The sequence below is a fragment of the Dermacentor variabilis genome, chromosome 10 (assembly GCF_050947875.1).
Source record: "Dermacentor variabilis isolate Ectoservices chromosome 10, ASM5094787v1, whole genome shotgun sequence".
Taxonomy (NCBI): domain Eukaryota; kingdom Metazoa; phylum Arthropoda; class Arachnida; order Ixodida; family Ixodidae; genus Dermacentor; species Dermacentor variabilis.
The window spans coordinates 53,044,705-53,070,653 of NC_134577.1; the positions used below are offsets into that span (position 1 = coordinate 53,044,705).

Sequence of the window (25,949 nt, forward strand, 5' to 3'; positions counted from 1 at the left end):
TTCTTCCCAATCCAGGTCTCTGAATACCTCCTGTATCTTTCCTGTTCACAGCGTGTTTACAGGAGAGATGTGTGGTACATTCTAAAAATTGGCAGATTCACAAGACACATTCACCACGATGTTGTTGCTATGAGCGTCGAAGGACTGCTGAAATTTCAAACCCTGTAGACGCTGTCACTCATGTATGCTGACTGCTTGCATAGACGTTTACAATATGGAAAGACTTATGTGTGTCCTACGTGAAGCGCTGGGATGACTGACAACAAAGATAGGCCACGACATTATGGAGTGCTGAAAAGACGAAGGAGTAAAAGTAGCATGACGCCAAAAGGACACGTATGTGAGAAAAAGACATGGAAGCGCGAGAGGTGAAAGCAGATGGCCTTTTGACCCTTAAAAATACGGAGGTGCATCTCGCAAATGCATCTCGAAAATGCTGAAAAGAAATTGAAGTTGTGGTCTCGATTCCGCCATTGCATCTATTGTCCCCGAAGGCGCCCCGACAGACGAAGTCAAAATGCCGCCGTCGAGAACCAGAACTAGTGGTCGGGTTGCCGCCTGATCTTGTCCACGTCAAGAAAACACCAAATGCCAAGAGTTCTAGGGCCAACTAAACGAAACGGTGCACTTAACCTTTGTGACTTTCCATGAATGGTTATGCGCTTTCTTTCTACTATGTTAACAAGGCAAATTATATCCTTCCAGTCGAGGATCTGCTGCGATAGTAGCGTTTCGTAGAGCATGCGCCTCCAGGCCCTTGCGTTTAAGGGCCTTGACGAGGCAGTGATTCTACTGGCATTTCTAAATACTTTTCAGTATTTCAGTTAATCCAAGCCACAACTCTCATGTCAGTAGCACACCTCAGCAAGCATTTTCATTATTCTAACATGTATATATTTTGCTCACTTTACAGCGACTGCTGTTCGGCCTCTATTCAGCCACCTACACGTATACATTCACCATTTCTCATTCACCACATCATCGACTACATTAGACCGTTGATTGGCACTCTTTGGTGATCATTGGCACTAGCGCAGAAAAAAAAACCATATATGATCATCATCAAGGCAAACCCTTTCTCCTGAGTGGCGCGATAAGTCAGCACTGCATGGAATTGTGTAAATTCAATCTACGACTGCAAGTAAAACATTGTACAAACCAGGGAAGGTAAAGAACGGCAGAAGAAGGAATAGAGGAATGATGCCATTTTTCTTAAACAAATGTAGAGCCGAAATTCCAGTGTGCGTAGAACGCTCGTGCGTATTCACATTTGTGCTAACGGTGCGCTTATTCAAAGAGTGATATATACTTTTGTGGTTAATGATAAGATCTTCGATTCCGAAAGGTTTTGTGCTGCATATACGTCCGCATAAATGTACTGCACCCACATCTTGGAGATTTCTCTTTTGTCATTCGTGTGTTGCGTAACGGTAAGTGCAAAAGATCATTTATATGCCTTCTCACGAGGCATAAAACAAGCGCTGTTTTTCTTTCCTTTGTGAGATTTGCCCTTGACGAAGAACTTTAACGCAATAAAACTTATGATGCGTAAAGCAAGCAATAAAAGTCATCTTTCTTATTTGAAACATCACCAAAAGGTCCGTGAACTTCGGAAGCATTGGAGCCGTGATAGCACACGAGATATCTCATAGCTTCATCGGCAGTGGTGAGTACATAGCATAACATGGTTACCGCCACACAAAATGATCAGACATGCAGCCAAGAAAACGCATGCAGAAGATGACGCTATTTCTGTCCCTTATTCTTTCAGTTTAGTTGCCTTACTTCACAATCACATTTTAAAAAATTATTAATCTTTTTAATGTAGAAATGACAAGAAAAAGTACAATCAAAGTTGACCAAAACTAAGCTTGTCGAGAGTGGCAGTCGAATTCTCATGGCTCCACCAAATTCTTGGCTGTATAGTCGGTTGAGTTTATGTGATTTTAGTAAAATAAATGTGTGCCCTCGGTTTACCTTATTATTCACGTTGCTTTGAAAGCGGTGGTCTTGACTTCGGCAGCCTTGATGCCACAAGACAGCATGCGTCTACTGCGCAAATTTTAGATTATGTAACCCACTGACAGTTTTCTTGGTTTTATTCGACTCTGCATCTCCAGCACAGCTGACAGCAGTGATAAGACAGAGTGGACCAGAATTGCAGCGTGATAGGCAAGTGAAAAATTGCCGGTTGAAATTAACGATGTACAAATATAATATTTCGGTATGGCTTCAACGTGTTTACTGGCCGAGAAGAATGACGTGGTTATGAGTCATCGTTAGACATGTAAAGTAATGAATTGCATTGACTCCAGCGTACAGTTGCGAAGTTTCTCTCTGAAATATGGGCCACCCATGATATCAGTGAAGACCTGTGCACTGGAAACGCGCTTACTTTGGCGTGCAGTGAGCGCTGGTGATGTAAATGGTAAGGATCGAGCGTGAACTTTTAGACATTGCAGATAGGACCTCATGAAAAAATAGAAGAAATAAAGGTGCAGACATCTAGTGAACTCCAGTGAACATCCAGCGGCCGTGAAGCGGCGGCGAGGGAAGCCCTCGACGTCCCTTAATGGCACGCTTAGGCCAGGCCATGATAAAGTGCTGGTTGTACAATAAAATATTCCTCCTCCTCCTCCTCCTCCTCCTCCTCCTCCTTCTCCTCCTCCTCCTCCAGTGAACCCTTTTCCAAGTGGAATGAAAGTTCCTGGTTGCACAAGAATATAATACCTTGACATTAGTGCCGTGGCTGTGGTTTTCTATGAGTAATCTGAAGTTCGGATGATAGGAATGTTTATAGAGCTGAGGAAGAACATTTATAATAAAAATTTTACTGTATGTGCACCTCGATGCACCTCGAAAAAAAGGCACTGACCAGCGCGGCACGTGCAGCACAGTACAACGTAAGCTTCAGGAGCGGTTCCACGGAAGCCTCATTTTCGGCAGCCTGCACTAGCGGGTCTTCGTGGCGAAATTCCTTCGTGTAGTTTTCGCGAGAACGAATTTAACTGCCTGCCCAACGCCGACGGCGAGCTGCGTTTTGTGCTGCACTCTGCACAGTGATCTGCTGAGCCCGACGTTCCTTGGTTGCAGCCGCGCTCATAGCTCTAAGATTCGCTTCTTCAGCAGCGGTTCGTGCCTTGCGTGGAGGCGCCATAACGTGTATCAAAAAGTAAAGAGAGGTATCGAGACTACGCGGCGCCCATGTCGCATTCCTTGACAAGTAGAACGATACGATGCAGCTGCTACATGTCGTTACACCTGGTGGAATGCAACGCCACTGCTATGCAATGTTTGCAAGCATCGACGCTAGGCGGCTCACATCTCACATCGCGTGAAAAGTGGCACGATAAGAGGAAACTACTGCATGGCTGCCACCTCGTCAGTGTATGCGTATCGGCGCTACGCGGCGCGCATGTCGCATCGCGTGTCTCCTCGCGTGCTAAGACGCGTTTATACGGCATGTTGCCTCTGCAAACGAGCAAGCGCTACCGTCGCTCTGTGACAGAGTAGCTGACTCTCAGCGGGCCCTGGTTTGATCTCGGCGGGAACTGGCTACTTTTTTGTGATTCCCAGTGACACCGGCTACAGATACCCGTGGTTGCGGCGGACAACATCAACAACCAAAACGGCTATTGGAATGAGCCGATAACAGCTTACGCTGTAAAAAAAAGCACTCACGCTCACAAAATGAATACCTTTTATATCACCCAACCTTCTCTTCATAATAATTTTACACAAGAAAAGCAGATCAGCCGATATCCGCTGCGTCTAAACAGTGACTCCAGACATGGGTGGGCCGTTTTGCAGTGCACTACAGTGGTGAGGCGATGGCAACGAACGTAACTTGACTGATATGGGCTACTCTTTTATGCTACAGGCGCTACAGGGCTTTTCCCTTGTAACACAAGGTACAATTTACACATTACTTTAGCTGACTTTATGTTTTGTAAAAAAGCAAAGCTGTAGTCGATCTTAGCCTAGTGGCCGGTGGTGGCGCTCGTGGGAGGGCAGTTCCGACGTCACTGAGGTTCGCGGCACTGTATTGGTTCTCGGTCGCGCCTGTTCTCTCGCCGGCAGAAAAATTGTGCACATCTGCACATGTTTCGAGTTGCACAGTTTTCATGGCACGCTATCCCCATTATAATCAGCTTTCAGCGTCGGCGGCATCCCTACATGGTAGCTGATAGGGCTTCGGAATTACAAAAGTTGAGTTAAAAAATTTTGCAGACGTTTGTCAAATTACCTGTATGGGTATAGATACTTCAAACAGGAGGCCATATATATATATATATATATATATATATATATATATATATATATATATATATATATATATATATATATATATATATATATATATATATATATATATATATGTATCCTCGTGTATTACGTTTTAAAACACGGCTTTGTCAATAGGCATGTAGTGAGGGACTGCGGATAAATTTTGATCAACTAAATTTCTCTAACGTGCACCCAATGCATGGTACACGAGCGTTCTTGTGTAATGCGGCTGTTATGGCCAGGATTGACCCTGCGGCCTCGAGTTGCAGCGCAACACCGTAGCCAAAGAACTATCGCGGCGGGCACAAAACAAAAACAAAAAAACAAAGAAAAAGTCTACGCTTTTCATCTCGCCACCAAGAAAAAGGGTCCTTCAGAAATTGTAAGTCCATCTAAAAAAATAATAAATTAAAGACATTGTCTAGACGCGGGGGATGACACGCATTGTTGAACACGTCAAGTAACATAAGAAGAAAACAAACATTTTTGAGATTTATCCCATCATAGAAATGTACCGTTTTAAATCAACAAATGTTCTTTCCGGTTTCACAGGAGGCTATTATGATGCAAAAGGTCGGCTGCAATATTGGTGGACAACACAATCTGCGGAGAAATTCAAAGAGACTGCCGAGTGCATCAAAATGCAATACGGACGAGTTTTTGACGATAAGGCCAACATGACTGTGAGTATTGCAAGGTTGCAAGATCGAGGACAATATCTGAGAATTTATGATTGCGTTATACGTGGGAATTTCTAGCAAACTGACCCAATGCTCACAATGAAAGGCTGGACTTAAAGAACACGGCATTTTTTTACACGCCGGAACATCTCACCACAGGAATTGGCAGGGCAGTTAATGTCTATACACGAGACAGGAGAACTAGCAGAGTTCAAGGTCTAGACCATGAGTTTGTTTTATTTAGTTTAAACAGGTTCTTTCGTAAAATTCACCTAAACATTCTGAATTCCATTGTGCATCATGCCACTGTCTAAAATTGTATTCGAAAAAAAAAGAGATCTGCGAGTATGGTGATGTGACATTTTATCGGAATGGCAGAGTTATTGTTACCTGATGTCCAATTGACACAATGCTTGGCTGTTTTTCTTTGCGCTTCTCTGGGCGAGCAGAAAGCAAAAGTAACTCAATGAAATGTGGCAATGATATTAGTGTGGTAGTCATTTTACGGTAACATTCGTCGGTTTTGATATGTTTGATATGGCGGCTAGAAGGGGAGGTGCAAGCACTGGCGACCGCGGAGCGTAGCAGCAGATGCACCCAGCACCGGTGGCGCTGCTGTCGCTACTTAGATCGCCCCATTCACTCGGCGACCAGTGGGAGTGCGTCGCGCATGTTCCAGCCGTTTCGCGTTATGGACTATATCACACCATATAAGAAAGACTATATAAGAAAGGAGTATATAAGAAAGAAAAGTCGACTAGAGTTTCTTTCAAACTTACTTACTCATAGAATAGCCTTAGACACCGCAAAATACGTATCCCCCTTGATATGCAGACCCACTCGACACCACTACCCTCATTCTCTAACACCTATTTTCCCAAGGACTGACACTTTTCGGTACTCTTTTTATCCGCAAACAATAGATGACTGGAATAAACTAACTGAAGCATACCCCCAGCGCCCGTGAACTGCATATCATTTATGGAAATAATCTTGTTATTTCGTGTATTAATTATAGTTGTATTATAATCAAGTTAAAATTTTTTCTTGATCGTCTACCTTACGACCAAACAATTTCTGTGAAAAACGTGTTACACACTTGTTTCATCTTGTTCTGTGTATATCATCTTTGTTTCTTGCTCACCCTGCTTGGACTTCTTGTCCGCAGTATTGTATAAATGAATAGAATAAAATAAATACGCACATTCGACTTCGCCGTGCTACTTATGGTGTTGCTTAGACGCTTGTCCGTAAAAATAAGCATTGCTTAGTGACGAGATGCGAATAATAAATTGAACTCTGCAAAAAAAGGTTACCAGAATGCTGCCGCTGGGGTACTATGTGCTCCGATGCGAGACGGGTGGCATTGCCTGTGCTGCAGAGTACACGCTCCCTTCTACAAGAAGCTGGAACCTTCTTTAATTGTTTAATAGTCTTTCGGATTTTTTTCTTTCTTTTGTTTTTGCAATACGCGGACGTTCACTTGTTGGCTATCATAGGAAAGTTCGGTGGTTGGTGAGTCAAGGTATTCGAAGTAGCTACCATCTCGTGCTACTCACATACAGAGTCCAAAGAAAGAAAGACGGCGTGCTTAATTCGTGTATCATGACCGCCACGCACAAAGAAGGCAGAATAAATAATCATAAGAAATCAATCATACGTGCAGGCACATGACGGAACACGACGAAGCTTCAAAGAGCGCATTCCCAATAATTTGCCTTCTCTTGTCACATTCTCTGCTGTTAAAAGGAAGTGCAGCTTTGTCACTGCATAAAACTTGATAAGGCTGCGAGTTAAAGTAACATTTTTCATGTGTCGTGCGCAGCCAGCTGGTGAGAGTCGATTTCTTGTTAACGCAGAAATCAAGTCATACATGCTATCTGGCTTTATTCTGATGCAGAAGAAGCTGCACGTAAATAAGTACTACGTGTTTGCAACGAATCTCTACAGTACGTCACATGCGCAGACCCCTCCTCCCCTTTCTACCTCCTTCATCCACAGGCATTTCAGATACAGGTGGCCGAATGAGAGCTCTCGAGGACTTATCACATTTGGTTTTGGTGATCATTGTTCGAGACACATATGATGTTACGTAATCAGTAAATGATTACTAAATGGTTGCTAAATAACACTTATGGGAATTCCTAATTACTAAATTACAATTGTTGATTCACTTAGATCCAGCAAATCAGAAAGAAACCTTCTCCAACTTTCTCAGGCACTCGCACAGTGTAGACCACCAAATGCGTTCAAACAGATGTGTCACTGATACACGTATCGCCAAGCGGATGAATAATTTAAGTTTTGAGGATCTCGCGTCTGACAACATTACTTTTACGAGCCCCTTATTAGACACGAACAAGCACGAGCTTACATCAGGGTCCAAAGCGATGTGTTTGGCGTTTTCAGGGTTTGTTCTTTTTGGCTTCTATCTTGAAAGTGCATCAAAGTTATAGCAATTATATGGACACTCCAGGCCCATTTTTTCCGTCGCCGTCGCCGTGATGTTCCGCATAAAGTCCAAGTGTGATAAAACTACTATCTTTTCTTCGTATGGTTATCTACTAATTTGGTATCGCAATCGACGCTTCGCGTTTCGGGTGAAACTACGACCTTGTTTTATTATCTGACACGACGGAAGACACCAAGAAAACAGGTAACTCCGCGTCCCAGCCACCGGTTACGCAGCTGCCACCAAAAACAGACATTCAAGAAGCCGCGCAGCACTTCCTATTACCATCATGAATTACTAGTACATTCAGGTTAGAGCATAAGCTGCGGACACTGAGTGTCATATGAACAGAAAATGTATGCACAAATAGTTTTGCGATTACATGGTACTGAAATGTGTATTACGCATGGAAGAAGAATACATTTAGGCGCATCTCGACAAGAGAACCCATAGAGAACTTAGGCGACATAGCCTCCCACCACTATCCGCCCAGGTGGCGGAGAAATGTGATGCAGCACTACAAGGCTACCACAGCATTTCCATCTTCAGATGCCACAAATTTCTCGCACCGCAGTACGTGTGATGAGGTTTATACGCATCCCCCTTCAGACTGGGTGGAGACAAATACTCCCTTAGTCTACTTGATTTAATAACACTTTACTACATCCATCGTTGTCTAGCATTTAGCGTATCTTATCGTGACCTCAGCTTTCGTATTTGATGCCTCTATCGTTATGCTGCCCCAGCACCAACACTTGCAATGATACTGGCTCTACCAATCTCATACCTGCTTTTCTTCCGTCAATACTCCAATCGTTTCTCACTTATCTCGACTGCTAATCAGCTAAACATTCCATATTCTTTCATTCCCACTGCTGCTGGAGGCTGGACACTCCCTACAGGCCTCGCTGGGTCAATATCTTGGCATTACATTACGATCTGCAAAGTTGTTCGCAGGCTTTTCTTCTTCTTGCAGGACACATATGCCCTTAATATAGCGCATATCTCCCCCGGTATGCTCTTGTACTCAGGCAGCCCACTTGGGCCTTAGAAAGCAAGGCACTCCCCTTTGAGTTATCATAACCATTTTCCCTCCCGAGTTAATTATTGTAGTTTTTACAAGTCTCCATGGTCTATTTCGTTCCCGTTCTTTGCAACCTACTTATTGTGTCTGTTCCTCTAACTTGCTTTTTTAGGACTTCTGGTTTTCCCTTTAATATAATCAGACTCGGCGTTTTCTTAACTTCGAAAGAGGCCCTGCTCGGTGTCCGTTTACGTTTCCTTATTTATGTCTGTACCGTGGGCCCCCCAATACAGTCGATTCATTGCCTCTGGTTATGTCCAACCTAGACAAGATTGAAGGCAGAAAGCTGGGCTAGTTGGTGGCTATTCGTATAAGGGGACATTGCACTAGCGCGTAAAAAAGGACACGGGCAGGAACATGATGAACATGGATGAACATGGATGAACATGAACATGGACACGGACAGGACAGGAAGGCGTTTTTGATATGTACCAGCGAAGGTTGAAAAAATATACTGAATTTTGATTCAGCCCGCTCCAAATTAGTAAAGAGAGCGATCGCCAAGACATGCTTACGCGCTGCCCTGGACAAGTCCTGCTCACACAAGGTTCATGAAAGTGCGCACTTACAGGCAATTCGCCTGACAAAGGCAGGGTTCCCTAGGGAACTTGTAGCGTCCGTGGCTGAAGGCCAGACAAAAGTGGTTAAAGCTGGTAATCGGGCTTTGACGATTGAGCGACAAGCTCATGAGCGCGCTAGATGCGTGGCACTGCCCTATAATCACCAGCTGACACACCGCCTTAAAAAGGTGGCGAAGAAAGGCAATGTACAAGTTGTGCTCACGGCACTGCATAAACTCGGGAAACATTGCATAGTTGTCAGTGGCGCCACTCGCAAGAAAACCACCTCCTGCCCAAGTAAACATGAACTGCCTTATGTGGAGTGCAGGACAAATGTGGTGTACAGAATCCCGCTGTCATGCGAAAGTTGCTACATTGGCCAAACTGGCCGGTGTATCAACGTTCGACTAAGGGAGCAGAAGTTGCTCGTCGAGGCGCCATCGGGATCTGGACACTCGGCAGCACATTGCAAGCGCTGTTAGACTGAATGCATGCCGCTCTTTGATAAGACTCAAGTGATTACTTCTGGCACAGATCAGAGAGAGCGTGAAATACTCTAGGCCTTCCTTATTCATCGGCAAAATTAGGCCTGCGTCAGCAAACCAAACGTATCTTTGACGGCAAGAGAAATAAAATTCTTGCACAATAAGGTGCTATTCCACATATGCTTTAGGGATTGATCATGTAGCACCTGTATTTTTGCATACATATTTGGGTCCTCCTGAGAATAAACTAGCGTTCGGTGTGCCTTTTTTCATGTTCCTGTCCGTGTCCTTTTTTACACGCTAGTGCAATTTCCCCTTACTCGACAAGATGCCTGATTTATAGCACGTATTTTTAGTTGCGCACGTTTAGCGCTGGCCCCGTTAGACTTTTCCCAATATCTAACACCACCTAGTATTTATTTTAGCTCCAAAGTGCTCTATCTGTCATGATTTCTGCATTCCACTTCTCTATCATTTTCTTATTATCTTCGAGGGTGCTTGAATATGCCTTTGCTTCGTTTATATAAACACCCTGGTGTTTATGTTCCTTCATAATGAGTATTACTTCCTGTCGAATCAGTAGCACGTCATCGCTCATCTATTCATTAGAGATCATAATTCCCGATTTCTCTTCGTTATACATAAAGCCTATAGTTTCGTTTCTGCATTGCCACTTAAATTAGGAAATTTCTCTAAATCTGTGGCACTGTCCGCTAGGTGCACTGTGTATTCCGCATACATCAGCGCAAAATCTTTCTGTCGTACCTTTTGCCCATTATGAATGGAAGATAGACCAAACCCTAATTCACGATTTGTCAGTCGATTTTCTACCTCCTTAAAACAAAGTATAAACAACAATACAGACAGAGGACACCCTTGTTTGAGTTTTCTGTGAATTTCCGCGGCTTCATTGCATTTCTGGCCTTCCGCTAACATTTGTACTCGGCTTCCCGTATATATCTTCCTCAGTAGCTCAACGAAATCGTTGTCTATGCCCTCGTGCTTGAGAATATGCCATATCAATTACCTGTCTACGTTGTCGTAACTCTTAATGTGTGTCACAAAAGAAGTTAGCCTTTGCAGTGAACGCGACTTGCAACTGGCTCACACGAGAGCTTGTGCCCGTAGTATGACTACATTAGGCCCGAGTACACAGACAGGGGAAAGAGCCAAAGAAATCAAAGCAGTTTATTAAAGGAATGAAGCGTTTGATGGCATGTATTCGCTGCAGGGATGAAAGTTAGGTAGCATTAATTATACATGGTTGCGCAATTTCATACACAACAAATCTAGTGACCGACAGAAGGTAGGACAGATGGATGTAACTATACGCGGACTCGTTATTTGTGTGCTGTACTTTGTTGAGCCAAATTGGGCGATGACGTAAGTTTCATTAAACCGAAATCCGCCAGGACACCCCGAAAAGAACCACTTCCGCAGCAAAACAAAAGACAGGAGGTATAGAGACGGTAAACACGAGAGCTCTTCTCTTGGCCGTCATTTTCTGCGGCAATAAAGGATAAACGGCAAGCAGATTGCACCAAGAAAAAGTTCAGCACTCGGCAGAGGGAAGAAGCGCGTGTCAGCAGGAGAGCAAATACTATTCATTCGTCTCAGGTTCGTTGGATAATTTAGAAATTTGTGTGGTTGTCTTCACCGTCGTGAGAGAACTTTTGTACAGTTATAGCGCTACCATGAAAGTATCATAGAAGTTTATTACATCTTAGAACATAAACTATTGAAACACGTATATTTTCACCGTGTAGCAGTTCTGATATTTTACAGATTATTAATTGCGCACTGCATGTATTTTGTACGCAGCTCGATGGAGTGAAAACGCTTGAAGAAAATATTGCTGACAGCATCGGGTTGAACATAGCTTTCAAGGTAAGGCTGGTTACTTAATTACCGTTACCTATCGCTACACAATTTTAAGGTATGAATATCAGTACCGAGCGCGTGCAGCTATTTTCTATTTACAAATATCTGCGTTCGGACAATTTTGTCCCACTCTTGGGGAGAGAAGACCACAATACTGATCATCCGGTTCATGCTTGTTGGTGAAAACTATTTTGTTTTTTAACACGATTAGCAATAGAGTACCTGTAATTCAATCTAAAGAACACAACCAAGTCCTTAAAGCGATCTTTCAGAAAAATATAGGGAATGAATTTTCTATGTTGTGCATACGCATCATTCTACATGTTAATGCTTGTTTTCGCCTACTGTTTTGAATACTTTTGGCGTCAGAAACATGAAACGTAGCAACATGTCGGTGCCTTTGCGGTTGTCGCTTTCTTCGTTCAGAGATTCCACTAGAGTCAGTATACTAACTCTATGGCCTTGAAGTTCAATACAAATAAGTGATATGCCAGCGTGGCCGCCAAGAACGCCACGCCTGGCACGCCGGGACGGCGGCATAAAGAGAGACGCAGACGCAGACGGGGACCGAGGCTGAGCGAGATTATACTAACGCGCGGCGCCTTTAATTGGCGCACCGTCGCTATCGCAGCTCCCCCTGAGGGCGAGTAAATTTCGACCTCGAAACCGAAACCCCTATATAACAATTAGGGCTTGCGATTTCCTGTTCGTAGAGACACCAAAGCGCAAATTGTAAAATTAGGTTTTTTCTTAGCGTCGCTAAATAAAAATCATTCGCAATGTTTAGTCGTCAGTATTAAGATTAGTCGCGTGTTCTGTCGCTCTCAGGCTTTAAAAACGACGCCACCACTGGTGGGAAAGTGCTCTGACTTCCATATAGAAGGTGTCATAGTATTTGCCGCTAACCATTCACTTGCCAGGCAGACCGCTCTGGTAAAGGTGTCTTCAAGAAAATGCACATAACTTGACCGTATCCGCTTTTTGTACGTTTAATGATTTGCCGAAACTGTGTATACAATGTGCCTATTATAAGCGTAATACGACGCGAATTTCAATACAAGCAGTGATCGTCTCCGGCTGGATACGACTGCCGGTAACCAATGAGCAAAACGACTACACAAAGATTGTAGAATAAAAGTAATCAATTCACACGCATACTTCTTGTGGCAACGCCAACTATCTTTCTAGAGCGAATGTCACGTGTGTGACGTCCCATAACACGCGTGCTAGCACTTGCGGGTGCGCTTCAGTTTCTGTGAGGCGAGAAACGCAGGAATAAAACACGCAAAAACAATTTGCAAAACCGCTGTCATGCAAGTGCGTCAGGTCGCATCGCGACATCTTTTTAATGAAAGCCTTGGCGTGTGCGCTTCACTTAAGGTCCCCATCGCAAGCTTAAAATGAAATCAGAGCCTCTTTTATATAATGCGAGATGCTAACGTCGTCAGTTTTATTGTAATATTTAAGACAAACTGTCAAGTCTAAAAAAAAGGCAGAACGATGCGGCGAATTTCAAGTGGTGAAGACGGGCATGCGATCCGAAAGGCCGTCACACACATCAGACACGAAATTCATAACCCAACTTTAAAAAAACGAGATCTGCAGTATCAAAGAAGACTAACTGGTAATACGGGGCGGCAAGAAAACAGTCTGAAGAAACTGTGAATATCAGTCATACTGGGCCATGTAATTGTTCATTCGATGACAGGAAGGAATATGTGCATTGCATTGAAATTCTTCTTGGCAAGGTGGCGATATGTTGGCGACCAATTCTTCGATGTCGTTCTTGTGTCGTGTCGAGTGGCGGCGATGGCACGTAGATGACAATGATGATCATGAGCCCCAAACATATGGCACGCACCCACCGTGGAGGACGTGGTGGTCGGTGGAAAACAAGGTCGAAACATCAATGGAGTCACTGCCAAAAACGATGGCCCACTTACTAAACTAATGAGTTTTTATTGCGATTAGCATTGTTTGGAAATTTCGCCCTGTTTGCGGCTTGTCTTTCGATCCGTTTGCCCGCGTGTAACTGCATGTAAGCCTATGGCTTTCCTATAGAATTTAGTTGGCAGAGAGCGCTGGGTCCTCGTCACCTTCTTGGTTTTAAGATGAAGCTTTAACTCCGGCCCAAGTCCGACGCGGCCTATTCAAATACATGTAAAACGCAGAAACGCTTTTATAAGATAATCGCTGGGCCGATTTTGGTGAAATTTGTTGCATTTGAGAGAGAACGGTAATTTCTGGTAACTGTTGGAAACTCAATTTTGATTTAAGGGTACAATTTTGTTAAAAGAATTTTCAAAAATTATGAAGTTCGAAAAGACTAGAAGCATTAAGTTTTCAAATTAATTGCTCTGCATCAATAACAGATAGCACCGTGCCGTAAACGGCATCTATTAGATCATTCAAAGTGCACAAATTCAATATGTCAATTTACATCTTACGTGAATTCGTCACGTTGTGTACAAGGGTTCTGCAAAAGCTGCATTTCCATATTACTTTATTTTTAGACTCACGTGTAACATGTCAATTCTGTCCGCTTTACAAGTACAGTTGGATGAAATTCACGTAATTGTGATACCATTATTCATTGCCGAGTTACAGAATTGTAACCTTGATATCCTGTTTTTTTTAAATTTAGGGTTCGCACGAATTTTTGATAAAACGTTGACGACCTAAATGAAAAAGCAGAAACGAACAGTCACTAGATTTTAAGTTTTTCTTTTGAAACCTCGCCATATTTGGTGCTGTGGTTGCCGAGAAAAACGAATTCTCCTTTTACATGTATTTATTTGGGAGCACCCGAGTTAAAGCTTCCTCTTAATGCGTAAGCCTTCTATAGGCCTACATCCCTCGCATATGTGTCCGTTCGTCACACGGCCTCTAACGCGTTTATAGATGGGTTACTGGGGGTGTATACGAGAATGTATTATGACTAAGTATGGGGGACTTTGGGACTTATGATTATGACTATATAAAGTGAGGACTGAAGACGTATTCAGTGCAAGTAAGGCTAATAGAAAACTAATAAGAATAATTACGATGAAATCGAATAAGCCACATAAGGCTACCTAATTGAGACTAATAAATGGTAAGCAATTCTGATAGAGATTAATTAGGTGGAAATTACCTAACCCTAATGACGATTACTTGACAGCAATAATAGTGAGGTCAAATAATAACAGCCCAGGTAACTAATTAGTCTAATGAAATGTAATAAAGGGTAACTGATTTGTACATAATCAATTATTAATTGACAAATAATCAGGCAGTCGCATCCATTATGTAAATATTTAGGCCTAATTACTGAATCCATAAATATTTCAGATAACTTCACCATCATAGGACCAGACGCGTTCGGATATTAGAGATGTCAGATGAGCGACTGGAAACAATGCTTACAAACAGTTTGATAAGCCCCACTAGGGATTTTCTGCAGTAATTTTTGTGCCTTGTTTTGCATAGTGTACTGACCGCCATCACAACTGAACTGTTATAATGCGCTGGAAGCGCATTGTAACAGGGTGCCTAATTCGCGCTGCTCTGCTAAACGTTTTCCTGCCAACTTGGGACCCAGTAGTCCATTGTCTAATGGGTACTGTATCGGACTGCTGTGCTGACGGAAGCGGATTCGAAACCAACCGCCGGACCAAATTAGATCACTGGGTACCTAACACTGCGTATGTGCCGCTGTTCAATGAACCGCTTTCCCGACAACCTGGGGCTATGCGTATGCACAAATGGGTATGGGTAACTGGTTTTGTTCCACTTTTCAGTGCACCCTTTGCTACCAGCTTTGGTCACTGCTTCATGATTGCACGAGCAGCAGTGGGAGTCTGAAGAAGAACGGATGACTGCCGACCTTAATGTGATTAGCATTAAGCACCATCACATTCATCTGCTGTGCCCCAGCTGTAATCTTCGAGAATATGATCAGCTGTACTAATGTAAATTGGCAAAACTGCCCAATGCCACAAGCAGCACCGGGAGCTCAAAAAGGTAGAAGACTACGCCCGGTCTCAAACACGGTGCCATCGCAGAATGAAATCCAATCCAATCCAATTATACACGGCTCATGCGTGACGCGCTTCGGCGCTGCAATTACTGTGTGTAGCTACATTGTCTCAAGGATTATCTAATTACAATCGATATTCATTGTGAGGTGGATCCTGGATTTTTACACAGTACACCGTGGGATTTACAGCCCCCAAGTGTTCGATACATAAGCACTCTCAACGGCCTGGAAAACAAGCTTTCGCTCAAGTTTCGCAGGAGCCAATGCGTAATTTCGGCGTGACATATGTTGAAGAAAAAGATTTTGCTCATCTCCAGACGGAGACTTCATGAAGACTCCGAAGACTCATATATCTTGAAAAGCAAAAAGTCTTTATCCCAGCAGCTGCAGCATTACCGGTTAAACAAAACACCGAATTTCAAAAATGAAGTAAGAAAACTTCATATTTTTAATCATATAAAATGTCCTACTGTCTATACGTCGCGCAGGCAGGTGCTTGGACATTATCCTACTTCATGATAATAATAAAAATATGTCTGTTTTACCCAACTTGTCAAACCTATTAAACTGACCACGAAGTAACGTCACCTAGGTAGCACGCTTAAGAAATCAATAAGAAGCACTAAGCTTAACTGAACCAAATTTAGATAAGACTTTATGTTTCATCGTACACTAATGAAAATGCTGGTTACTCTCACACGGTTCGTACAGCTCAGAATACACTGCATAAGTTTATTTCGAGCTTTCTGCAAGAAAACGTGCAAGATAAGGCAAGAATCTTCCTATAGGAATAAAAGCATACATCTAATGTTAAGCTTTATAGCGGTATCGTTCTTGAATGTAAAATTTTTACAATGAATCTGATGTCCTAATAGATTTTTCACGACTGCCTCAATTGTGTACTTTGTCTTTCAGGCCTACCATAATCTACTAAGTGAGTGCGATCGACCTGCAGCAAGACTAGAGGGCTTGGAAGGTTTCTCAGGTGCTCAGCTGTTCCTTCTTTCGTATGCAATGGTATGTGCTTGAAATAGAAAAGGTGAAAGAAGGCAACCAGAAAATGAAATATGTTTACTTGTGCAGATGTGGTGCGAGGTAACGACACCAGACCAGATTAGATTGAAAATTCAGCGAATGCCACAGAGCCCCAACAAATACAGGTAAGTTTGTGAATTTTTATTTTAAGCATCACAAATGGCATTTCTCACATTTTTTATCTGCCACTGTTTTTTTTTCGGTAAAAGGCACGGCTGTTTCACCATGTACTTAGGCATCTATTACCGCTATGTGGGTGGCTTATGTTTCATTTGTAACAGTTTTCAAAGGAACTATAAAGGATGCCCCAAAAGTACTTGGCCTCAACCGGAAAGTTGGCTTACCTGATCCTTTACGACATTTCTACATATTCCCCAATCTTGGCCTAGCGACATTTCAGTGCTTGGATCCTCGATGAAATTATGAGGGCACCTGTAAAACACTGCTTGTGTGATTTTACGAAATCAATGGCAGCCATGAGGGGAGCGGCAAGGGTTGCTGGAACGTTAGGTCTTGGAATAGAACACCCATTCCCAAAGTATACCACATCAGTTAGCCTTCATTGAATCCTGCAGGTAATAAATTTGGACAGCGCAATAATTCTCACGAAAACGTCACGAAAAGTGGAATCAGAAATTGTCGCTGAAGGCCACAGAAAGCACGGAAATATAGAACGCGTCACAGTGTTGTTAATTGTGTGAGGTGTAGTTTTGTGAAATGAGCAACCAACGCAATCTTGAAGCTCGAAATAAAACATCTAGTCGGCAGTTTTTGCTATTAATGTTATTTTAGAAATCAACATGTACAAGGAAAAATGGACAGCACAATTAAATTAAATTATGGGGTTTTAGGTGCCAAAACTACTTTCTGATTGTGAGGCACGCCGTAGTGGAGGTCTCCGGAAATTTCGACCACCTGGGGTTCCTTAACGTGCACCTAAATCTATGTACACGGGTGTTTTTCGCATTTTGCGCAATACATCCCATCGAAATGCCCATCGAAATGCGGCCGCCGTGGCCGGGATTCGATCCCGCGACCTCGTGCTTAGCAGCCCAACACCATAGCCACTGAGCAACCACGGCGGGTGGACAGCACAATTGCGTCAGTACTGCTTTCAGCACTAGGCCGTTGTTACAAAGATTCAAGCAAAATATTATTCCATTGTGGGCAATAAAGTTCAATATACGGCCTCTTGTTTTCTTAGCACAGTTCTCGCCCCTTTCCGTGTATATTGATATCCAGTTATTTATATCTTGCTATTGGCCAGATTTAACTAATGTTCCCGACTAGGCACTTCCTCCGGTAGAAGCGAATATAGTGAAATGTAATCGTAATGATTTATAATTTTTATCGGCATCCCTTTTGAACGCCGAGACAAGCAGTCTCCTAGGCGCTTGAGTTATTCTGGATTTCCGCGTTATCACTGATAACGAGGTGGCACCATATGGCAACACAGAACTTACCATACCACTGTTACGAAACTACGGTCTCCGACACATAGCGGCCCGAGAGCGTTATAGCATTCGCTATGGCTGTCACGACGAGAAACTGAAAATGGCAAGATCTTGAGGCTTATTCTATTACAATACCTTTAGGCGATACTCATTTACGCGTGACGTAATACAGGCTACATTGGATGAGTCAAGGACATGGTTGTACCGCGCACGGATGGTCGATCATGACAGTCTGGTGCTAGACGTAGTAAACTGTTGCTTATTTTGCGGTAGTGGGGACAGGATATTAAGCAGTCGGCAGGAAGCAAGGACGCTAGGCCAGCAGAGAAAGTTTGTTGTCCCGTCGTGCTCCATGCAAGCGTCACGAAAAGTGGAATCAGCAATTCTGGCTGAAGGCTACAACGAGCACGGAAGCTACAGAATGCGTCACAATAGTCTTACTACCGTGAGGTATAGTAGTGTTAAATGACCAACCAACGGAATATTGAAACTCGTAATAAAGCATCTTTATTGACGAATGAAACATTTGTCAATAAAGTGGTGTTGATAAACGGCAACAGCTTTAGAGAAGACTACTAGGGAAACTACTTGTTCGAATACAGGCTTGTACTATACGTTGGACCGGCTAATCACATACTTAAGTAAAGCAATGAACTTTAACGTTACCCTGAGCCGCAGTAAGTCTTCTTTCCTTTTTTGTGTGTGATAAGATGGCAAATATTGCTCTGGTTCTTGTAGATGCACAATTGACGTCAAAGGTGTCACTCCTGCATCTGGTTTATGATAAAGATGAAAAAAATATTTTCCACGTTGATACTTTGTAGCAATACAAAACTATACAGATTCACCACAAACGTAGGCGTCTGTGTGAACTAAAAATTTCAAAAAGCGGGAAATAATTTCTATATCCAAGTTGAATGCGCACGATGGTTTCTTTAATCCTTATTAGTGTATTTCATGTAATGTTTATACACAGCACAGCTTACAACCTTTACGTTATGCATTTTTTATGCGCAACAACATACACAAGTAATGAAGAAATTCAAGCAGCCGTTCATGCACTAGCAAAATTCATAACTTGGATTGAGCACGGAAACCTCTTCCTTGCGATGCTCGCTATACATAGGTCAAAAGGGCAGCTTTCTGATTAACCATTTTCTCGAGCACGGCAAGAACCTGCGTAACCGAAAAGATGGCTTATACTCCCACTACATTGTCGGCATTGCAGCTGTTGTATAGAGTTTCAATACACGAAGTTCACAGGCAAACACATTGGTGACTTAGCACGCATAATTGCTGAAGCGGGGGATAGCACAGGGGCATAGCACAGACGTTTGCCAACAATCGATCACTCATATGGCATATAAATGATGTTGATACGCGTGCGCGCCAACGATAAGCGCGTGACTATGGTTTCTTGCTTCTCTTCTCCTTTTCCACGTTTGGTTTCTCGCCGCCTAATGAATGCACTATTCACATCAAGCCGCATGCTACTGGTCTCCAACATTTGTCCTCTGCGCGTGCTACATTGTCCTTCAGCCTGCAATTTAGTTGTTAGCAAGGCACAATGAAATGTCACTGACGAGCTCAATCTCCCACGCTTCTAAGGATATTCAAATGAATTCATGAGAATTAGGACAGCGCATAGATATGATACTCACATTGGAAAATATGAAATTACGTGAGTTGAACAGGCTAACAGCCGTAGAAATGTGCGCGCCACTATCCAAAGAGCTGATTTTGGAAACATATTTAGCTTTCTTGGGGCATAGTTGACTGTCGTCTGTGAGCACTTTCACTTGTGCTTTCTACCTGGGTCCAGCGTCCTATACGTAGTTAACTATTGAAGGAACAGGTATTTTTCGAAAACATCTTCGTCGATGTTATACAGTTTTAAGACCACCTAATGTTTCTAGGCCGATGAGACATTCGCCATGAGATGTTTTTTATCACCATTACATTCACTACGCCTTGTGTTGTTTTTCGCTTTAACAGATAAAAAGGCTCCCGTGTATTGTCCTTATTACATTGAAATGCGTAAACATGAACATTGCGCAGTGCTTCTACAATGCCTGCGATGATGCTAACGAAATCAGTGCGACTTGAGCCCAGTGCAAGTGCTTAGCTTGTTTTCAAATTTCTCGGCAAAGCACGCAATCATGGCGCACTTCAAACAGTGGTTGCTTAGTGGCTTTGGTGCTGCACTGCTAAGCATGAGGTCGCAGCGGCCCCATTTAGATGGGAGTGAAATGCAAAAGACCCATATGCTTCGATTTAGGTGCACTTTAAGGAACCCCAGGGGGTCAAAATTAATTCGGGGTCCCCCAATACGGCGTGCTTCATAATCATATTGGCGCGTAAAACCCCATATTTTTTTTTTCGTTTCAGTCATGATAAAGCTCGCAAGACACTTCATTACTTTTTATGTTCAATTGTACGGGAACCTCTGAAATTAGTGGTACCCCTCGCAAGATAAGAAGAAGAAGAAACTTTATTAATGAATGGTCCGGCAGTTTATTGTTCTGGTGGCCTCAGGTGGCGGCTCGAAGTCCATGGACTCGGGCGGCATCTTCTCGCAAAAAAAAAATACCATCCACCAGAACAACAGTGTGAACATGCACTAACATGATACTTTTTGTTTTGCAGGGTGAACTTGCCGGTAAGGAACTTGGACGCATTCCCTTCACCGTTCAACTGCCAGCGCATTCCCAGCGATGACTCGCCCAGCAACAATAAATGCGTTATTCTTTGAGCTATGCCAACAATTAGGCAACATGTACCAAAAGACACCTCAGTCGGAAACCTTTTCCGAGCTTATCTGCTCTGTTTTCAAAGTACGGCACCACATTGAATTCCTGGATTTCTAATAAATACACCTGCTCTCCTTTTTCAACTTGCTGTGCTTCTATGACAGTGGGGAACTACTTGTTCCATGATTCTGATATCATTTTTCGTACCCGGAGACAATGGCTAGTTTGGGGGTGTCACGTGAGCCATGCCGATTGTATCAGAGACGCTGCACCGATCGCGTGTGCACCGAAATGACAAGTGCGGATGTCCACCCACCCTGCAGCAGAAATGCACTGTCGCGTCGATGAATGGTGTGGCTTTTTCCCACAAGAAATCAACCTAGCAACGTACCGCCTTCCCCCGTCATCCTTTAGCTTTGCGAAAATGTAGAAGCGTAAATCATTTTTCATGTTTCAGCGCAGTTGCTACGTTAGAATTTTCTTGTGGCGCAGAGCTACGGTAGACGAAATACGCACTTTTCGGAGTGCGCAAATTTATTAGCCTAAATATTCCTCAAGGCGAACTGCATGATTAATTCACTTATTCATTCTGACGGCTTCGTGTTTTCTAACCGGCCATTCTTGGCCACCTGTAATTTGGTGACCTCGATTACTTTCTTTAGACTATTACCCAACAATTGCGCTTCTTTGCCTATTAGCTCATTCAAATATAACCGGAAATGTCGTCGATCTCTCTACTCTCCATACCGAATGAAAGACTTACAAGAAGGCAGGTTGTCTGAGAACGGTTACTTCCACTGTGTTAGAAACTCAGCATACGCAAGTCAAAAGTAGGCTCAATCATTATAACCAGATTTTTTACTAAAATAAGTTGAATGCACTCGCCGCCAACTGACAGGGTAATCAGGCGAATATAAACCCTTCGGCAAGGTAAGAGAAACCATGTTGAACAAAGGTTTTGAGAAGTGGTTGATATATATTATTCAGCGAAATGTGATGCCTATACATTTATATTTTCCATGCACCATGTGATGTTATGTATTGCTTATGCATCGCGTTAGTCACTTTCAAAGACTGGTTCAAAGAAGCCAGTGAATATCATCCGTGATTTCAGCAAGAGTTTATGTGTGTTTAGACGAACCCATGAGCTCACCAAGTTGCCTAAGTTGTCTAACAGCCTGAGCATATAGATACGTGCACGTCGTGATACTGTCGCAGTCGTTTCATCGTGGTCATTCTAGCTATGTCATCTGACTCTCGTCAAGCCGTCATCGTCACGCCATCATCGTCATACATCCCTTGCCATACCGTCATCGTGTTCCTGTTGTGATCATTCTCCCGGCGTCTATTTCAACTTCGCCATCCGACACTGGTCGTGTCAACGTCGTCATGCCATCGCCGTTAGTGCGTCGTCATCATGCATTTGTTATACAGCCGTCGTGATGCTCTCGTGGCGATTCCATAATTCCTATTCTTGCTTTTTCATCCTACTGTCGCCATCCAACCACCCTCGTCGTACAATCATTGTCGACCATTGTTGTCGCGGTCATGGTCGGGATGTCGTCATGGTCATTCCATCGTCACTATTTAAGACTTCGTGATTGAATCTTGTCATGCTGCCTTCGTCACACCTTCTACGCTGATGCTGCGGCATAAGTTGTTTAATACCTTGGGTCAGGATGGCATCGCCGTCGTTGCGTCGTCGTCATTTTATCGTTGCCATCTGACTCTCGTCCTGCCGTTGTCGTAATACACTCGTCATGGATTCGTCGGTATGACGTAATCGTGATTCGGTAGCGGTCACTCTATTGTCCTTACTCCGATATTGCCTCGCGACTCTCGTCATGCTGTCCGTTGTGATGACATTGTTATTAACGCGTCATTGTCAAGAAGTCGTAGTTCCGCATTTGTTGTACTACCGTCACCACAATGATGTTGTGGTGCTTCCATCATCGCCATTCTAACTTCACCATCCAACACCTGCCAAACCGTCGCCATCACGCTTTCGTGTGACCTTTCTGATCACTTCAGAAACATCAACCCATTGGTGTCCTGCTGTCGACCTTGTACTACCTACGTCGTCTCATTAACGTTATTCCATCTTCGTCTTTCCATCGTATTCATGCTGTCGTCATTTAATCGTGATTATGACGTCGTTGTCAAGCCATCGCCATCGTTGCGTTGTCGTCACAGAGTTACTTCATGCACCCATTGTCGTACCCTTCCCGTCATTCCGCAGTGTTTGTGCCATGGCCGTTATTACAGCTTCGTAATTTGATTATCGACACGTCATTGTCATCACGCCGCTGTCGTCATGCACCAGTCATCATCCGCTTCGTCCCACTGTACTCGTTATACTATCGCCATTACTGAAGAACTGTCTCGTTGTCGTCAGTCCGTCGTCTTTATACGGCCTTTGCCATTCCATCGAACTCATCCCGGCTTCGTCCTTCCATCGCCGGTACTGCGTAATCGTACTACGATCGTTGTCACTCATTCATATTCACTAGAGGCTTTGGCAAACGAGGGCCACAGCAATGTGGTTTTATACCGGCGACAGCATATATCTTATAAAGCGGAAGCAGGAAACGCTCATAGTGGCCCACAACAGGCATATAATAAACGTGACTTATGAGATACGGTGTATCGCTACATTGCTTCAGTGCTAATCGCATTACCATCGAAAGCCATCGTAATATTTTGTTTCCTATCCGACGTGCACCGCTTTCAATGCGATTAGCATTCTTTGCATACATCCAGCCAGCCTTCTAGCATTGTCGTCACTCTAGCTTCGCAATCCAACACACGTCGATCCGTCGCCATCGCCGCCATATCATTGCCGTCATGCACGCTTCGTGATACAGTCGTCGTCATACAATCGCCTCCATCGCATTGTTAAAATCTGTCATGCCATCGCCGTCCCGGCGTCGTCTCAAGACGTCGTCATGCATTTGTTGTCACACCATCGTCGTGATGCCGTCGCGGTTATTACGTTGTCTTTATTCTAACTGCGTCATCCAACTATTGACACGCCGTCATCGTGAACCTGTCGTCGTAAACATTGGTTGTCATGCCATTGTTGTCATCGCATCGTCATCGCCCTGGCATTTTACCATCGTCATCACTTCAACAACTAGCCCATTGTCGTCATACTGTCTTCGTCGACTCATTGACGTCATCTCATCTTTTTCATTCTATCCTAATCATGCTGTAGTCTTTCAATCGTGATTATGTGTTGTCATGTCGTTGTCGCCATTTGAGTCGTGGTCAGACAGCCGCGGTCATGCATCAGTTGTCATATCATCGTCGTCATTCTCGTTTTGTCATCCGCTTCCCTTCATACCGTATTTGTCGCATCATCGCTGTCATACAGTTGGTCATCACCCCTTTGTCTTTACGTCGCCATCGTCATCCTATCGTCGTCACACCATCTCTATGATTCAGAAATAGTCATCTGATATTCATCATCCCGATGGGCTTTTATCGCCTTTATCGTCTCATCGACATCCTTTCTATTTATTTATTTAGTTAGTTATTTATTTATTTCAAATACTTTCTTGACCCGAAGGCATTGCAGAAACTAGTGGTAAGCACACAAAAATTAGTACACAACTATAAATAACAGGTTTTGAAAAGCGGCTGAAAATACAGTAGTCTTGAAATTGTCACCGTCATTAAAGGCAGTGACGGAGGGAGGAAGCGCGTTTCGGCCGGCACTGGTCTTGGAAATAAAATAAAAGTGGCATAAAATGTATGAAGCGCAAGCAATAAGGTGATCCTTTAATAGTACGTTATGGTGATACATTTGCTGTGTGTTTGCCACATGCTGTGACAGTGTTCTGCGTTGCACCACTCGCCTTTCAACAGGCAAGAAGTCTGGGAAGAAGCCGTCAAGACCGACGACCTTCAAGTCCAGCTTCGGGCTTTCCAAAGGGCCTACGAGAGGGCTGAGGATCACGGTATTCCGCCCCCGGCGCGGGTGCGGCCCCCGACTACGACAACGTAGTCCCTTAGGACAAAATAAAGTTTCTGGTCCGTCCGTCCGTCCGTCCGTCCGTCCGTCCGTCCGTCCGTCCGTCCGTCTGTCTGTCTGTCTGTCTGTCTGTCTGTCTGTCTGTCTGTCTGTCTGTCTGTCCGTCCGTCCGTCCGTCCGTCCGTCCGTCCGTCCGTCCGTCCGTCCGTCTGTCTGTCTGTCTGTCTGTCTGTCTGTCTGTCTGTCTGTCTGTCTGTCTGTCTGTCCGTCCGTCCGTCCGTCCGTCCGTCCGTCCGTCCGTCCGTCCGTCCGTCCGTCCGTCTGTCTGTCTGTCTGTCTGTCTGTCTGTCTGTCTGTCTGTCTGTCTGTCTGTCTGTCTGTCTGTCTGTCTGTCTGTCTGGTTATTAACGCGGAAACCTTAGACGGCTCATGGTACGAAGGATCCGGTGTCCAGCCTTACACTATCCGGCGTTATGGCCCTAAAATTTCTGGCGCAGAAATTCATAAAGAGTCGAGCCCTCTACTTTGGAGGGAGTCAAACCCACGACTTGTGGTGTTAATTAGGGCGAATTAGGTCATCAGTTTATGAGACAGCGTGAAGCGGAGGTTAAGAAAAAAACGTCAGCACATTCTGTGGTGTTAAGACGAAGGTATTTAAGGGAAAGGAAAGTAGGGGGCCTTAAAATATAATTAGGCACTCAAGCCCCCGACCTTTGGTGGAAGTCGAAACCACTTGGAGATGTGGGCGATCCGATCATATCTCCAGTTGGATGCCAAATTACATCGCGAAGGTCAAGAGTCACACCACCGACCTTTGGTGGTAATTTAGGCGAAGTTAATTAAGCCACTTGAACCCACGACCCAACATGGGTATATGGGCGAACCGGCCATATCGCCAAGTTGAATTCCAATTGAAATCGTGAAGGTCGAGAGCCGAATCCATTACTTTCGGTGTTAATTAAGGGGAAGTTAATTGAGGCACAGTTAAGGTACAATTAATTAAGGCACTTGACCCCACGACCTTTGGTAGTAGAAAACAAGTGGCAACGCAGTCGAATGAAAATGTCAAGTAATGTAATGAATGGCGTGAGAGCGCGCCGGGTTTCGCGTTTATACTGTTTAGCGTTTGCTAAAGTGACTGTCAACTTTTGTGCCACCATTTTCATTCTATCGCCGTTATTGCGTCCACCTCATCAAGTCGCTATCATGGATCTATTGTGAACCTTCGTCGTCATGACTTCGTGATCATGCAATTCTCATTACGCCATCGTCGCCATACACTCGTCGCCA

At 43.9% G+C, this 25,949-nt stretch overlaps 1 protein-coding gene across 1 annotated transcript in view; it reads left to right on the forward strand.

Moving 5' to 3' along the window:
- Window positions 1–20,817, forward strand: part of LOC142559542 (membrane metallo-endopeptidase-like 1) — a 35,674-nt gene extending 14,857 nt beyond the window's left edge. The window contains exons 6-11 of the mRNA XM_075671123.1: window positions 1,599–1,666; window positions 4,840–4,970; window positions 11,370–11,435; window positions 16,363–16,464; window positions 16,531–16,607; window positions 20,583–20,817. Coding sequence (XP_075527238.1) covers window positions 1,599–1,666; window positions 4,840–4,970; window positions 11,370–11,435; window positions 16,363–16,464; window positions 16,531–16,607; window positions 20,583–20,688 — 550 coding nt within the window. The 3' untranslated portion in view covers window positions 20,689–20,817. The remainder of the gene's footprint in view (window positions 1–1,598; window positions 1,667–4,839; window positions 4,971–11,369; window positions 11,436–16,362; window positions 16,465–16,530; window positions 16,608–20,582) is intronic.
- The last annotated feature ends 5,132 nt before the right edge of the window (window positions 20,818–25,949 follow it).